Source organism: Eulemur rufifrons, chromosome 17 (assembly GCF_041146395.1).
Source record: "Eulemur rufifrons isolate Redbay chromosome 17, OSU_ERuf_1, whole genome shotgun sequence".
NCBI classification, from domain to species: Eukaryota; Metazoa; Chordata; class Mammalia; order Primates; family Lemuridae; genus Eulemur; species Eulemur rufifrons.
In genome coordinates this window covers 92561269-92578667 of record NC_090999.1, presented here as the reverse complement: position 1 = coordinate 92578667, position 17399 = coordinate 92561269, and the positions used below count along the sequence as shown (strand labels likewise).

The 17399-nt window shown below is 34.9% G+C and overlaps 1 protein-coding gene across 2 annotated transcripts in view; it reads right to left on the bottom strand.

Annotated features, from left to right (window-relative positions):
- Positions 1-771: 771 nt before the first annotated feature.
- Positions 772-17399, bottom strand: part of SLC12A2 (solute carrier family 12 member 2) — a 90431-nt gene continuing 73803 nt past the window's right edge. Inside the window, exons 19-27 of one of the 2 annotated variants that reach the window (XM_069492037.1) lie at positions 15102-15181; positions 11700-11825; positions 9279-9326; positions 7688-7810; positions 6152-6263; positions 4251-4337; positions 2707-2842; positions 2495-2562; positions 772-907 (exon numbers count right to left, since the gene is read on the bottom strand). In XM_069492037.1, the coding sequence (XP_069348138.1) occupies positions 772-907; positions 2495-2562; positions 2707-2842; positions 4251-4337; positions 6152-6263; positions 7688-7810; positions 9279-9326; positions 11700-11825; positions 15102-15181 (916 nt within the window). The remainder of the gene's footprint in view (positions 908-2494; positions 2563-2706; positions 2843-4250; positions 4338-6151; positions 6264-7687; positions 7811-9278; positions 9327-11699; positions 11826-15101; positions 15182-17399) is intronic. The other variant, XM_069492038.1, reaches the window with a different exon arrangement.

Sequence of the window (17399 nt, the reverse complement as noted above, 5' to 3'; positions counted from 1 at the left end):
TTTTTCATCATGGTATATTCCAAGTATTGGATAAATCCTCAACCTTCCCTAACGTTTCAAGAAATAATAATGAAGATTGATATAGTACCCAATCATAAGGGTTTAAAAAGGTATTTTAGGACTTTTTATCTTAGCTCTACATTTATAAGTACTCATGTAAACCTAACCTTGGGGTCACTTTTTGATTATCATATTTTTTCCCCATTTTTCATTAACCTGCCCTAATTCTCACCTTTAATATCTAACAGATACCTTTAAAAAAGTAATAGAAAACACACAGTAGTCAACACTAATTGGTCAATGGAAGAAGAAAAGCAGTGTCCATTTTGTCTTAAGGTGGAAGAGACTAGAAATAAAAATAATAGCTGAAGGCAAAGTTTGACATTCTATAAATTTATAAAAGAGGATATATGGATGAGATTTGGTTAATTTCAGAAGGCACCTCAAGGCTAAAGGCTTTTTGTACTCCTTTCATCAATCAAAATATAACACACTTTTATTGCTATTCCAGTAGCAAAGGAAAACTTTACTCTCATGAACTTTAGTCCAAGAAAGAATCACCATTCATTAAGATTGAGACATGGAATTGACTAAAACTGAAGTCTCCATACACATATCAATGGAGCAACTTTCCTGTGTGCTTTCAAAGTAATGAAATAGTGAAAGAAAAGTCACCATTTGCCATTGTGATGTTAATATGTCATTGAAGATTTCAGTTACTTCACTAGGCACTAAGTACCACTCTGGAGGACTGTCCATTGTGTAGAACATTTAGGAATAGAAGGTAAGGACACTCTGATGATTCCCACGGACTAGGAGGATTGGTGGTAGGTCCTTAGATAGAGCTTCTAACCACGCCATGTAGAGAGCACTAGACACAGCACCTTTTCGTGCAACTGGAAGACTCCTGGCATCCAAAACAGAAAGGAAATTGAGCAATACACTTGAGAAGAGTAAAATGTAACAAAAATTATAAATGAAGTCACAATAAAATTAACTAGAATTTACTATAATTTGTTATAATTACAGAATACTTCCGAGTGTGGGGAAATTCTCCATATAGGAATAGCAACTACAGCACGCATCATTTAACGATGGGGATGTGTTGGGAGAAATGCGTCGCTAGGCAATTTCACCCTTGTGCAATCGTCACAGTGCACTTACACAAACCTAGGTGGCAGAGCCCGCTGCACACCTGGGCTGGATGGCACAGCCTGCTGCCGCCAGGCTACAAGCCTGCACAGCACATCACTGCATTGAACTCTGCAGGCAACTGGAACACAATGGTAAGTATTTGTGTATCTAAACCTAGAAAAGGCACTGTAAAAATACATCATATAATCTTAAGGGACCACCGTCATGGATGTGGCCCACCATTGACCAAAACACCTTTATGCATCATGTGACTGTGCTAAACACTCATATTACTATTTCCGTTTTCCATTTTAAACAAAAGATTTTTAAAAACCTGTTCATAAGAACAGCAAATAAATATTCCTATAAATCAAAATACATTTGGTATCTAACACTAAATCCCAAATTCCCCGTTTTTCGATGAGAATAGAATTCTTTTAGGAGAAAGGATGTTTCTATGGGAATTTAGAAAATGGAAGCTATATATGGATAAATGAAATTCTTATCTTCTTCTATTTTTCTGGGTTTTAGTTGCTATTTATAAGTGATGGTGTAGTGGCTAGTTGCTACGCAGAGTGAAGTTTCTCTCTAAATTTCTATGTTTTAGTGTCTTCCGTTACAGGTATTTGATCATCAGCAGAACCTGAAACTTTCTGATATACTGAATGGCTATTTTTAAACTAACAGTCCTTTAGTATTACTTTTTCCATCACTTGACATGGTTTTTTGGAGGCCTGAGCTTTCCTTATCTATTAAGGACAAAGGCTCTAGAACTGAGAAAATTTGGGTTCAAATAATATCTAGCTAACCTACTTTAACAGAGGAAGAGCCAAAGTAGGCAATTAGCATCTATATTTAACTCGAGGACAACGTATCTATATGTAAAGTGTGTGTGGGGGGAAACCTGGGAGTGGGGATTCGAATAGGAATCTCGAATCAAATTTAATCCTCCAGATAACTTTCTGAGGTTATTGTCATAAAGAAGCAAGCTGTCCGGGAGCCAAATTTTAACATGGGACCATCCCACCTCACACATGCGTGATGGCTACGCTGTAATGTTTACAAAGCTAAGGAATTTTGAAAAGGTGAGAAGGGTAAAGGAAAAGTTTCAGAATAACCTATTATGATAAAGAATTAGTTAGATCATATAATGCTTAAGGTTAAAGTTTTTGTCTTTCCTCCTAACTTAAATGATTTCTCCAAAAGCTTAAAGCAAAGTACATTCAAAAAAGTTTTTTCCTCCTTATAACACCTAAGTCATTGTGGGTGCCATATAGATATGTACTTGGAATATAAGTTAATTCAAAGTACATCATCCTAAAATGAATAACAATAAAATCTTAATATAGATATTACTCACATGACAATAATATTAGCTGTGCTTGAATGTTCCTTTAGTAGTTCATTTAACCTGATCTGCCGGTATGTCTGAAATGAAACAGGACAAAGTCATTTCTAGACCATTACGACTGGTTCCTTCGATACCACATTGCACTTCTTGGTATTTATGTCTTAAGGATTTTAAAGAACCACATAGAAGCTTAATGAAAAGGAAGCAGAAGAAAAGAATACCTTGGTCTTATAAAGTTCAAGCTCATTATCTGTTATTCGCCATGGTTCATCTTCCTTCATTTTATCTGCAATATCTTGTTCTTTATCATCTTCGTGAAGTCTGTATGGCTCAATCATTTCATCAAAAGCTACAATACTTAAAAAATTGAAAGAAAAATGACAATTAACTTTATTTAAATTACATAACAAGAAGATCTTAAACACTAAATTCTAACTTGAAAAGTTAGTGCTTCTCGTCTATCGTGCTCCCCTTCATACCCAAACTACAACAGTCACTTTGGCAATTTATTTAAAAAACAGCAATTGCTAGTGTCTCAAACTGATTAGAAATTTAAAACCATACTGACAATACAGGTTGAGTATCCCTAATCTGAAATGCTTCAAAATCTGGAACTTTCTAAGCATCAACATGATGCTCAAAGGAAATGCTCATTGGAGCATTTTGAATTTCAGATTTCCAGATTAGGAATGCTGAACCAGTATGTACAATGCAAATATTCCAAAATCCAAAGGAATCTGAAATTCAAGCATCTGGGATAAGGGATACTCAATGTGTAATAAAATTGCTGTTTTTAATTGCTAAAGCTGATCTCCCTGTATCCACCCCTGCTTCTATGCCCACCCCCCTCAACTTGAATAAATTTTATCAAAGTAGCCAAAATGCCAATTGTGCTACTACTTTGCTCAATACACCCAAAGGCTTTCCCAGTTCAAATACCAATGGATAAAAATAGTGCAAGAAAATACACTAGAACACTTTGAAGGGAGGAAAGGGCAGATACTAAAATTTTAAAAGACACAGAATTAATTTCTAGATCTAAAGATCCTTACTAGGACAAAAGGTAATAAAAGAACATGAATGGCACTGTAATCCCCTATGAATATGAGAAATATTTTTTAGTATCACATCTAGTTAAGCACATGGTATATACTGTTTTATAATAGAAGCAATCTCTCCCTGATTACAATCTCAAAAAATATACCTTACTATTTTCTATTTAAAATAAATTCTTTATATCAGCGTCATCATTTCTTCAACATTTATCTGAGAATAATTAAAATTGTATCTGGTAAAATAAATACAACTATAATTATAACAACCTCTGTATACCATTTTCTGGTAGAATATTCCAAGAGTCTGTTCTAGGGGAATTGTGAATGCAATTATTGTATGTAAATTCTTAGATTCTCCTACTTTAGCAATAAAACAAAACAGTGGAAAGTAATCAGTATTTGGAGTAGAGACTGAGTGGTTATCATCAATGTGGGCAGGAACAATGGAAATAAACCATCTGCGGCATTAACAATTTTCAGAAATCACATAAAGTAGTGATCGAAATCCTCTCCAAAAATTGAAAACTCTTTAGACTTATTTTAATATCTGCTGTAGGCATGCCAAGTATCAGTGCTAAATTTTTAAAAATTGACTTCACATGTAACTAATAGCAGGAAAAAGAACTCTAGGTACTTAGTTTAAGTTGAATTTGTGTCTGAGTAGGCCAACTAAAAAAGGATCAGAAATTTGTAATTTATACATAACTTACTTTTCTTTCTTTGGTTTGGTATTGATATCTCCTAGGACCATAATATCTGAGAAGTCTATCCGGAACTTACTAAGCAAGGTAGCCATCCTATAACAAAAATGAATAAGCACTGAGATGCATGAAGGGCGCATATAAGTAGCTTTATTCTATACCAGGCTGAATCCATCTACCAGAAGAGCATGGTTTACAGGAGAAGCCTGTAAGGTGCTAAACCACGTCCACCTGAATTAATTCACACCGTTCATTCACAAGTAGACTTCTAAATTCCCCAGTAGAAACTTCTGCTACATTCTTTCACTTTCTCTGAACCTCTCCTTGGTATCCAACAGTGAGTAGGCAGAGAAAGACATTAAAAATGAAGTCTGAATGACAACCAGTATTTTTTAAGCTAATTTTAGTCCAATTATATTAGTAAGTATATGAGTTTCAGTAAAAACTAGTAAATGGATATTATTTTTAGATTATTCTTCCATCCAAGAAGAATGCTTATCTCAAGGCCCAAATAGGACTTTGTGGGCCAAACTGAAGACACCGCTAACAGCAGATTAATTTCACAGCTTGTGTGGGGGGAGGGGGGAGGGGAACTGGAACAGGCACAGAAAAGGAACAGCAAAGAGCTTGGCTTTTCAGCAAATATCCTTTTGGAAGCATAGCTGGCAATGAAACACTGGTGGCAACAACAGAAAAGGTGAAGTGCACATACACACACACAACAAAAGCAATTTAAAAAACAATTTTTTCAATAAAATGAGTTTTTAAAATTAAGACATGAGATATTAGAAAGCAGATAAGCTACAGGTTTAACTATTAAATTCATTACTAGTATTTCTTGCATAATTCATTATTAGAAATGAATAAACACCTACTTGAATTCCAGTATCTACCTTTATACTGAGTTCTTACTATACAACGTGCTAAACAATATAGGGCCCACAAAACTCAAATTTAAGAAAATATAATACAGGCCAGAATGTGAGGAGTGGTAGGCATCAAGTGTATTGTGATTCGGGAAGGAAAAATAACAACTAGTCAAGGCGGCAAAGGGAAAAAAAAAAAAAAACAGGGAAAGCATGAGGAAGAACTGAGCTGGGTTTTAAAGAATGGCCTATTTAAACAGATAACAGGAAAGGCAAGCGAAGAGCCACTCATATTTACAGGGGAGACATGAGCCCCAGTAGAAGCCCTGACGTCACAGCGTGGTCAGGGCATGTGCAGAAGCGTAAGGTGGGGCACATCTGGGGCAGTATGAGATAGACATGGAAAGGGAGCAGGAGAACATACTGTCAAAGGCCTTACGGCAATTAGACTTTCTCCGGGAGGTCACGGAGAAGTTGTTCGAGTACTTTGGGCAGAGGAATCACGTGGCTGAGACTGCTTTCCAAGCATGCACCTGGCAGGGCTGTGCACAGTGTGTGCGGCGATGCCAGAGGCAAGGCGGAGGCACTTAAAGAGCAGGAGAGAAGCACTGAAACCAGGACTAGCGCTGTGGCAGGACAGACGGAAGGGGGGGGATGTGTAACAATGGCATCCTGAAACCCCTGTCGTCTAGAAGTCTACAGAATGCATCCCATATATAGTAGGCAATCTTTGTGTACTTTCTTCCCCAATTAAAAGAAAAACAGCTGCTTAATATTTTAGTGCTACAAGAATTTAAGAAGAACCTTCTAAATGCTAATATGTTAAAAATATCACATTTAAATAAAATGAAGTACCTACAACTTAAATGTGAAGACTAAATTAAAGAGAATGAAGTTATGTTTAAGTAGAATTTTCAGCTTCAGTATAGAACAGAGGAACATGACTGACATTTTCTGGATTGTCTAATTTTTACCCTATCAAATCTATATTGTGATAATGAAGTGCTACTAGATTAATGCCCTTCCGTTTTAAAATGAACTTACGCTCTCCGGTCATGGTCTATTCTGTTTATTTTTCCACCAATGAATACTCTGATCTTACAGTCTTTCCACTTTTTCTTGGTAGTCAGAAGATAAGGTATCAATAAGGTCAAACCTGAATTATAAAAATATAACAAATGATTTATAAAATGCTAATTTATCATTCAAAAACTTTTAATTCAATTTAGTCTCTAAAAACATGTTCACTACAACTCAATATAAAACAAAATTCTTTCTGTCCTTCCTTGATAATTAGTCAAAAAAGCCATCAGACAGGCCTAAGCAGGGAGGGAGGCCCGGTGGCGTCTGGGTCCGTCTGAGGAAGCACACCAAAGGGGACAGGGGACCGGCAGAGCCGGGAGACTGGTCGCACACAGGAGGACTGAGGACATGAGCATATTCAGTGACCCTAACGGGAGCCAGGTTAACACCGAAATGAGAAACATGAAAGGGAGAAGCTGGGCTGAAATTGCTATTTGATCTCTGTACCTACACTCACTCACTCACACACACACACACACACACACAAAACATATGTATGCGTATTTCCTAGCTCTGTCCTCTTAGTGGTCCTGGGAACATATCTAGTAGCATATCTAATACCTTGATCTTTGTTTCTAAATACTATTCTCCACTAAAAGGAACCAGCGTTCCTTGGATAAAGGGTTGCTTCCACAGCTGGTGTAGAGAAAGTACAAAACTACAAACTGAGCCTGTGATGTCGTCTCGTGTCAGAAAGTAACTAAAAGAATGACTGGACATGATAAATGGACACAGAAGAGGATCCCACTGGCTAAACATGGGACAAATGGAACATCAAAACAAATAATGAGAGTAACAAATTATACCCCACTGAATAAAACAGGAATCAATGAGCCCATCCTGATAGAAATAAAGAGAAAGCTCTTCCTTGCAGTAATATGCCAACTAACAAACAAGGAAGAAATGATGGGATTGGAAAATTACCATTTGGCAATCATGACAATAATAATAAATTCAGGAAGAAACATTTATGGTTGCTAAAGATAGTGGTAAAGGTAAAATGATACATTTAAATACTCTCCAAGTAACTCCTCCCTTCCCCTCCCACCCCCAAGACCTATAATTATAAAGGGGGGAGTAACTTTCCAGTGGATAAATCTGGTGAAAGCCACACTGCTCATGGTCAAAGTTAACATCACCAAGGATGGGACAGACAAAACATCACATGTCACCTAATGAGATGTAGACAGAGGAGCACAGCAGTACTTCTGTGATATTTCTGCTATAAATACATAAACAAATTATGATAAAAAGAAAAACAGCACTCCAAATTGAGTGACACTCTACAAAATGGGCTGTAATATTAAAAAAATCTTAAGGTCATGAAGCTCAAGAAGTACAAGGCAACTTCCACACTGAAGGCTACTGAAGAAGCCTGACAACCAACCGCCGTGCCCGGTTCTGAAGCTAATCTATGGGTGAAGGGTGCATGCCACTTCTCACTGCTGTTCTCACAGCTTCAGAAAAGTCATTAAACATGTATATTAACCACCTTACCTCCATCGTCAAAAAGCCACCACACATCGATAGTATTCTTGCCTTGTTTCTTCTGAAACTGTGCACTAGCTTCAAGAAGCTTTTGGTCAGCTACATTTAAAGGCACAATAGGGCCTTTGGATTCTAAAGGATTAATCAAAAAAAAAAAAAGATATGAGGGAAATAAATATTAAAGTCCCTTTTGTTGATCTTCTATGGTTTCCTAACTTTGATGCATTGATATGTTTATAATACAGATAGTTGTATTTGGTATCCATTGTAAGTATTTGGCTGTTTATAATTTAAACATACTTTAAAAATGGCTACAGATAAATACCTGTTTACAATAACTAAACTAATCCAAATTATCTTGCCTAATTTCTAATATTTTGAAGCATTCTGAATGAATGTGAATGTAAGAGAATCATAAATACCAATCAAAAAAATTATACTTGGCCGCTAAATTTTGTTTTTTGGTTTTTTTTTTTTTGAAAAGCTGTTTTAGTCTAACTGGACAAATCAAGCTTTTATGCCTGGTTCTGTGAAAATATTTCTTTTGTAATCTGGTATCTCAATAATGTAAAGCTCAAGACTTTTTTTTAAATAAAAGTTGTTATCTGTAATATAAATGACAGAAGGGAGCTGAAGACATACTAATACAACTTTACAATTATCACACTGAAAGCTTAGTCTAAGGAAAAACTCCCTTGTCTTTATTTATCTTTCGTCCTCTCAGTATGTGACACCCAATTCTAAAGCCATATAACTGCCACATCTTTCTCTGAACCACAGAAAGATGGGGGCTTTCCTGGAAGGGCACCCAGCTGCTGTAAGTCTAAAGGGAATATGCCAAGGGAGTTCCCATTTATATTCCCAGGAACTTAAAAAAAACAAAAACAAAAAGCAAAAACAGTGTTGGTACTGTGCGCAAGCAAATGACTATTATGACACTCCTACACCAAAATTTTAAAAGCAGAAATCCACAGGAGGAAATCTGATCACTTTTGCAGAATGTCATTCACTTTTCATGCTGCCATGGTATATGCAAACATGACAAATGATTTTGCACGATGAAATAATATGGCTACCAAACCACACTGCTCCATAACTCTCACCTCTATCTCCTTCTCATAAAATGCATGTACGTTGACATGACTTGTGTATCTCCCAAACGCAGCACGACTGTGAGAAATATTATAATTTTTGAAATGAAAAATATATTAGTATCAAAATTGAGGACTTGGCTGCTTACAACTGATGGTAAAGAATGCAAGTGACACTGTAAATAAACCTATTTCAGTGTCCCTACTTATCATCTAAACCATGAAGTTTAAATTAAGAAAAAAAATACTGACTTTCAGGGTTTGAATATTTCAGAAATGCTGTCATGATTTAAAAGAATTTGTCTCTGATATATCACCTTTTCCCAAGAAGATATAACTCTTCAGTTGGGTTAATGATAATTTTTCTAATCTGCATTTAATAGGTAACTGTAATATCACCTTACCATGGAAAATAAAAACTAAGGTAAAAAAAGAAAAGAATAAGGTTGGAGTTAAAGAGTTAACAGTATGAAAAAAGGGATTAAAATAAAATGATGAAAAATGCCTGCCTTTTTTCAACAGTGGTTGAGTTGGAGTCTTGCCATCCTCTTCCTCGTCTAGATTATATTTAAAAAACACAAAATATAAGTTAATTGTTTTTATATTAATAAAAAACCTAAATAAAGCACATTTATAAACAAAACATACTATGAAGCAACAGTCCACAAAAAGAAAAAAATCAAGGCTGAAGATTAATATTTTCTATACTGAGTGTGAAATATTTTAAAAAGCAAACATATTTTAGACCTCTCCCCTACATGGCAACTGATTAACACATCTAAATTTTATTTCTGCAAAATTATCAAAAAAACTTCAGATTTTTTGAATTTTCATATTTGAAATTAGTTGTAAAGATGTTGAACTATGGCTTATAGAGTAGAAATATGACATTAAAAAATTGATATTGCAGATAATAAATTTTAACCATGCTACTGCATCACTATGCAAATGACTGAAAAGCAATTTTAGAACAATTAATGGATATTTGGTATCTGTAAAAAACTAATCACTATTTCACCACTTGAAATACTAAGGAATTTGATCAGACAGAAGTCTTTTTTTTGCTTTATATAAAATGCCAGGTTATAAATAAGTGATTTTTTTCCTAAATATATAAATGTATATATATATGTATGTGTACATATATTCATCCATTTATATTTAAATATCTATGAATATTTTTCTTCAGTTAATGGTTTTCCTAATCTAATTCTTTTCTTAACATAAGCTTGCATTATTTGTTTCGGGTATGTAAAAGTCTGGACTTGGGCATGAAAGAATATACTGTGATGGGCTCTGGAGTTAGACGCCAAGATTCCAATCTTACCTCTACCCCTTCTACTAGCTGCGTGAACTTCAGCTAGTTAACTGAATTCCTCACCTCTCTCATTTGTAGAAAGGGTTAACAGTACCTACCTTAAGTAAGACTGTTATGCTGCAAGCATTAATGCACTGAGCTTAGTGCCTGGCACAAAGTCAACATGCGAAGGGTGTTCTTTTTGTCCCCTTGCACATCATATGCTTCAATAATCAAGACAAACATCACCAAATACTAGGACTATATAATCACTACACTAGAATGTTTCTAATACTGTAGATTTTAAAAGTGTATAAACTTATGCCTGTTATGGAATATGAACAAATTATCATATTTAATTTTATAGTAGTATTAAATATGCCCTTATAGAGTAGATATTTAATAGTATCTGTCTTTGATGATTACAAAATTTATAAATATAACTATGGACATTCTGCACTCATCTAAAAAAGCTTGGAAATGTCAAGGAAATCCTGACATTTCAAAATGATTTAAGCTAAGTTAGACATTTAGATTTTTACAAGAAAAAGAAGAGTAGAAATATACTGATCCAGTTTCCTCTTCTATGAAAATAATGATTTCATAAGATTGTGACACATAATAAGCTAATGTATGAATAACATCTACGTGTTTGTACAGAGTAGATGTTTGATAAATATTACTTCTTCCCCTCCCATTGCAACTTCACCTATTAATTCCTAACCGATTCTGTAGAGACATGATCCAAGAAAAAAAGGGCAAAAACAAACAAACAAACAAAAAAGTAAGAGGAAATGAAAGAATGTATACCACAAGTAAAAATAAATGCAGGACATGAGAAACTTTATCAGAATCAGGCTATAGAATTTTGAGGCAAAACAGAAAAGAAATTACAATCAAGCCAGCAAAGAATTGAAAGGGAAAACAGGTGTCAACTAAACTTTCAAGTACTACTACTCTAAGTGAACAAGGTAAATAAGAAGGAAAGAAATAAAAAGTAACATTAACGCTTCTAAATAATATAGAAGAGATAAATTACACAGAGACATGATTTGTCTAAGGTTATCAATTTCAGAAAAAGAATGGTCATTCTTTTACAGGAATCAAAAGTATAATATGGTTTGATGATTTACAGTGCAGATTTTTTTTGCGTGTCAGCTGGCAATAGGACAGATGGAGATACTAGACTGAACAGAGGTAGGAGAGTGAGGGTGGGAGAGTAAGATTTGGAAGTCATCCCTCTTTCCTTCTCATAAATATGAAATACAGATCTGTGGATAAAATTATCTGAAAGTCTTGTGAGATTTTTTTAACTCTAAAATTACCATGTTCTTTCCACATTCAGATTTAAACTATGCTTCAAATTAAAATGTTTTATTTAAAGTATAAATAAAAACACACAAGACCATAGTAGTAAACAATTGGCATGGTTTCTGTTCCATGACCTAATACCTCAAACCTACCGCTAGACATTTTGTAGCCATTTCTGAAAGCCATAAATTTTACCTCACCAACTAGAAACGAACACTACAAGTTTTAGAACAGGTTACTTTATAAGACATATTGATCAAAACCATTTCTTTCCCTCCAAATTAAAATAATACCAATAAAACATTGTTTGAAAGAAAATTACCTTTATGTGTAACAGTTTTTTCACCAGGTGGTTTGGAAGTATCTAAATCTGATTTCTTACTATACTCCACACTTAGCACCACATCCTTGGTGCCAGGAGACTTCTCTTGTGATGACAATAATTCTTCTGTAGACATAAAAGTATTTAAAATAGTATCTAAATCATATTTTAACTGTTAAGGAAGACATCGTGGTTTAATAGTTAAATAACATTTTTAAGCAATGTGTTTATAATGAAGTAGTAAGTTTATTATAAACACTTTCTTACGTAAACAACTGTGGCAATCTATCTGAATTGACCATTCACTTAAATATGTGAGCCACAACTTACTGTCAGATACAGGTTAAGTATCCTTAATCCAAAAATATGAAACTTGTTGAGCACCTGCATGACACTCAAAGGAAATGCTCATGGGAGCATTTCAGATTTTGGATTTCTGGATTAGGGATGTTTAATCAGTAAGTACTGTACAAATGCAAATATTCCAAAATCCAAAAGTCAAAATACTTTGGGTTCCAAGCATTTCAGATAAGGGAAACTCAACCTGTATTTGAATTAGGAGCTGTGGAATCAGTACTTAGTAAAACTCACGGAACAGTAGAATCTGGTAGACAAAAGAACACTACAGAGTATGTGAATCAACTCTACTCTCAGTCAGTTACACATAAAAAACTGCGAAATGTTACAAATATTCATACGCATATGAGAAGATAATAGACAACACTGAAAAATTCTACCCAAGACTAAGTTCGAGACCAGGAGATAGAGTCTTTTCCTAAGCACATGATATCATTTCTTCATTTTCTTTTTTTGGTCAGAGTTAGTAAATATTTAACCTCCACCGTAAAAACATTTGTCATAAAGACAAATATCATACAAAATTCATAATATGTCCATGATCCTTATCACTTATTTGTGTGAATGAAGAGAAACAAAAATAGAAACTATGTGAGCCTAGGTGCCAGCACTATACAGAGTTCATAGGCCTTCTCTCCTCTTTAATCTTCACAACAACCCTGTGAGATAACTACCTTCTAAAAGACAAGGAAACTGAGGCTTAGAAGTCACAAAATTTTCTCAGGCTACAAAACCACTAAGAGAAAAAGTTGGGATTTTAAAAACAGATCTGCCTGACTCCAATGCCTATGCCCTTAATTCCTATGTTAAGCTAAATTCCTATTTCAAAATCTGCATGGTGAATAGTAAGGCTTTCAGCAACATTTCAAAATGATTACAAATACATGAAATACTTTTTTACAGTTTCAATCACATTCAAAGCTCAGTATATGATAGAACTATATAATTTATATGCAAAACTGTGATACTTTTGAGAGTGAAAAGGAACACTACTAATAATTATGCAGAGTTAACAAGTCAGGTACCCTAAACCTCAATCACTGAAATATATTTTGACAGGTCTACTCCAGAATAAGAAAATGCATTTTCAGCAAGCCATACTTTTTTGTTAAATGGATAAAAACCTTAGAGTGTTTCATTTAAAACTGTAGACTACTTGGCCGGGCACGGTGGCTCACGCCTGTAATCCTAGCACTCTGGGAGGCCGAGGTGGGCGGATCGTTTGAACTCAGGAGTTCGAGACCAGCCTGAGCAAGAGCGAGACCCCATCTCTACTAAAAATAGAAAGAAATTATATGGACAGCTAAAAATATATATAGAAAAAATTAGCCGGGCATGGTGGCGCATGCCTGTAGTCCCAGCTACTCGGGAGGCTGAGACAGGAGGATCGCTTGAGCCCAGGAGTTTGAGGTTGCTGTGAGCTAGGCTGACGCCACGGCACTCACTCTAGCCTGGGCAACAGAGTGAGACTCTGTCTCAAAAAAAAAAAAAACAAAAACAAAAAAAAACAAAACTGTAGACTACCCCTGAAGTAGAAGGTGGAAAGATTAAAACAATTTAAATACAGGCCGGGCGCGGTGGCTCACGCCTGTAATCCTAGCACTCTAGGAGGCCGAGGTGGGCGGATCGTTTGAGCTCAGGAGTTCGAGACCAGCCTGAGCAAGAGCGAGACCCCATCTCTACTAAAAATAGAAAGAAATTATATGGACAGCTAAAAAATATATATAGAAAAAATTAGCCGGGCATGGTGGCGCATGCCTGTAGTCCCAGCTACTCGGGAGGCTGAGACAGGAGGATCGCTTGAGCTCAGGAGTTTGAGGTTGCTGTGAGCTAGGCTGACGCCACAGCACTCACTCTAGCCTGGGCAACAGAGTGAGACTCTGTCTCAAAAAAATAAAAAAATAAAAAAATAAAAAAATAAAACAATTTAAATACATAAACACATGACAAAGTTCATGATATGCCTCTTAGCTATTTAGGCTTAGTTAATTCTGATGATTTGGTTCATTAATTGATAGGGATAAATGTTAGGGGTGTATATATATATATTTTTTTCTTAAATATATAGTATTTTTTGAGCTACCAGGAAATCTTTAGAGAAAATGGAAATTTCCATAGTTTTTATAAAGTTACCAAAAATAATTATGCCTTAATTAGGTTTTAACCTTCACTTGTAAAAAATGCTTTAAAAGTTACATATTATAATTATTTACATAACATTCCTGACATGACAAAATTGTACAGTAATGAAAGGGGAAGAAAGAGCATGGTGGGGGCATAAAGGAGCACAGGAGGTCTTCACAGTGACAGCATGGTTCTGGTATCTCCACTGTGGCGGTGGTTACACAAATCAACATGTGATGAACTGCACAGAAATACACACACGTATGTAAAACCGGTGAAATGTGAATCAGGTTTGTGGGTTGTTCCAATGTCAATTGCCTGGTTTAGATAAAGTACTATAGACATGCAAGATGTTACCACTGGCAGAAACTGGATAAAGAGTACATAGGACCTCTCTGTACTAATTTATTTGCAACTTCCTAGAAATCCATAAATACATTTGAATAAAAAAAATGTTTTAATGATTTACCAGGTCTTTTCTGAAGACAGGAAACTTTATGATGAAGTTTAGATTCTCATTATTAATATAACTATATGCACAAAGCATGACTTTTGTAAACATCAAAATATCTAATGATTTAGTAGTCATTTAAAAATTTTTCCTCAGACTATTGTACTTATCATGTATTTTTAAAAATTTGGCCAATAACTAATGTCTGCTTCTTTTAAGGTTATGATTTCAACTGTATTTTATTCTCTCCATTAATAATCACCAACCATCATCCAGGTTAGTACAAAGACAAAACACAATCTTTGGTGGAGCCAAGCAGATCCAATCTTAAAATGCTAAACAGTAAGTCCATGATACAGAATAAACGGTAATTATTAAAATTAATGAAGAACTTGTCATAATTATATAAAATTTCCTTAAAAAGTAATTTATATTTTTTAAGTAAAAAACTTATTTCCAATAAGATTTACCTTGTCCTTGAAGATGAGATATATCCAGACCTTCTTTTAGGCGAATAACCACTACCCCGTATTGTATGTCAAAGGCATCACTATTGAAAGAAAAAAAAAAATTACAAAGTTTCCATGTTTTCCTCTATAAAATGAAGACAATAGTAAATGATATCTAAAATTACTTTCAGCTTTAAAAGTCTGATTTTTAAAATATGCTTTGAAAATTAGTTGACAAGATATGTATGTTTGTCTAAATCCCACACCATTCCCATTCCCTTGTTCTGTAATACCCCTGAAAACTACTTCGTAGATTTTTATAGTATTAACACTCTACCTATAGCAGCTGTCTAAAGCAGTATTTTTATCCTATAAAGTAAAATTATAGAAAAATAAATTTCAGTAATGTCACCATATTTATATTTAAGATTATACCCTTAAAGCCAAGAGAAATACATAAAGGCAAAGAAAACACATTCTACTGAGAATGAGAGCAGGCTGAAGAGTATGAAGAAATCATTTCTGAGAGAGGGTATTTTAACAAAAATTTTTTTACAAAACTGGCTTAAAAAGTGGTCCAAAGATTTTATATGCATCTGAGGATACATGTATCCACATCTCCTTTAAATTTTTTAAAACACATTTCCATTCCCTTGTTCTGTAATACCCTTGTAGATCTTTACAGTATTAACACTCTACCATTAGCACAAATGGGAGCATTTGTGTTTTAAATACATTAAAATCTGAAAGACAGTTCTAACACCAAACTCTGAAAACTTCACTAAGACCATAAATCTCCATTTTAGCCCAAATTTTTCCCAAATCTACTGAAAGAATTTTAAATTCCAAAACTTCAGATTGGTCTCCAAGAATGGTTACAGGCTTAGCCTGTATTTTTAATTATTATTTTTTATTATACAAGTAATCAATATTCACTATAGACATATCAAAAATGACATTAATACATAGCTACATATAGTAAAAAGAAAAGGCTAAAATCTAATAAAACAGTAAAATTATTACTCCTACTGAAGTGGAAAATTCCACTGACAAGTCTCCACCCTCACTAAGGGTCCCTACCACCCTCCTTGACAGCTGCTTCTCTTGCTCCTGTAAACCGCGTGCAGCAGTTTCTACCATGATAAGATAAAACAGAAAGAAACTCTGGAGAAACTGTACCAGAAACTAAGGTTGCGCACGACCCTGCCCCCGATAACAGATAACCACCTTGTAACTGTGCTCCCTTCCTCCCCAAACCTAACATATAAAAGACTGCTATACTCTGTTAGGGGCTCAGAATTTGGAGGCGAGTCCCCTCTGAGCCCGCTGGCCTTTGCTGTACTTCCGTGTGCCTTTCGGTCCACACTGCTGTAACACTACTGACAAATGAAAGAATGTGTTTAGGGTATAACACACAGTTATAAAAGGTTTTTTGTTATTTTTAAATCGGAGAGACAATTTGGCTTCATTCCTATGATGAATTAACTGAGGTCAAAAGAGATTCACTGGAGAGAAAAAAATAATAGACATGTTAGTGTTTCTTAGCCATATCTTGAAAGGTCTAATTAATACTAGAGAAGAAATTACCTCAAGCATTTAAAAAAATAGTAAATAAATCAACTGAATCAAAATCAATTTCTTTAAAGAAAAGCCAGGGAATACAGCTCCCCAAGTTTCCTTTGGATTAAAACAGCTAAATGTTTTTGCTATAAGCTATAGAAATTGATTTGTCCTTTCAGACCTTGCATACTGTTAATAAAAAGAGAATATATAAGTATACCTCAACTGCACAAGGCATTTAGAATCACAACCTAAACATTAGTGCCACAAGCTGAAGAATGAATGGTATCACTGCTTTAAAACTGCTATTAATTTACACGGCTCTAAAAAACCAGAAAGCGGATAGTTTTCTGATCCTTTAATTGCAGCCTGCTGTGCAATACTTGGAGTAATACTTGGACTCTCAGGGCAAACATTCACTTTAATCCCTACAAGGTCAAAGTCAGAAAGACCCCTTCAGTGCTCCCATTATAAGCAACTATGACTAACACTGTGGCAGGCATATAGAAGAACTATTTGCAAAAATGTCACTTTTTCTATTTTCTGAGATAATTACCCCATGTCACTGGTCTTGAGTCTTGGGAGAGAAAAAGCACAGCCCATGGGCCACAGGCTTTACGGTTCATGGCCCACATTATTTAATCTTTCTTTCTACTGTCTTTCTTTCCCTAATCCCCACACAGAGTACAGAATTAGAAAGCCACAGTGAGACTCTGCTTACAAAAAATAGTAAACCCAAAGAGAAACAGCAGCCACAAT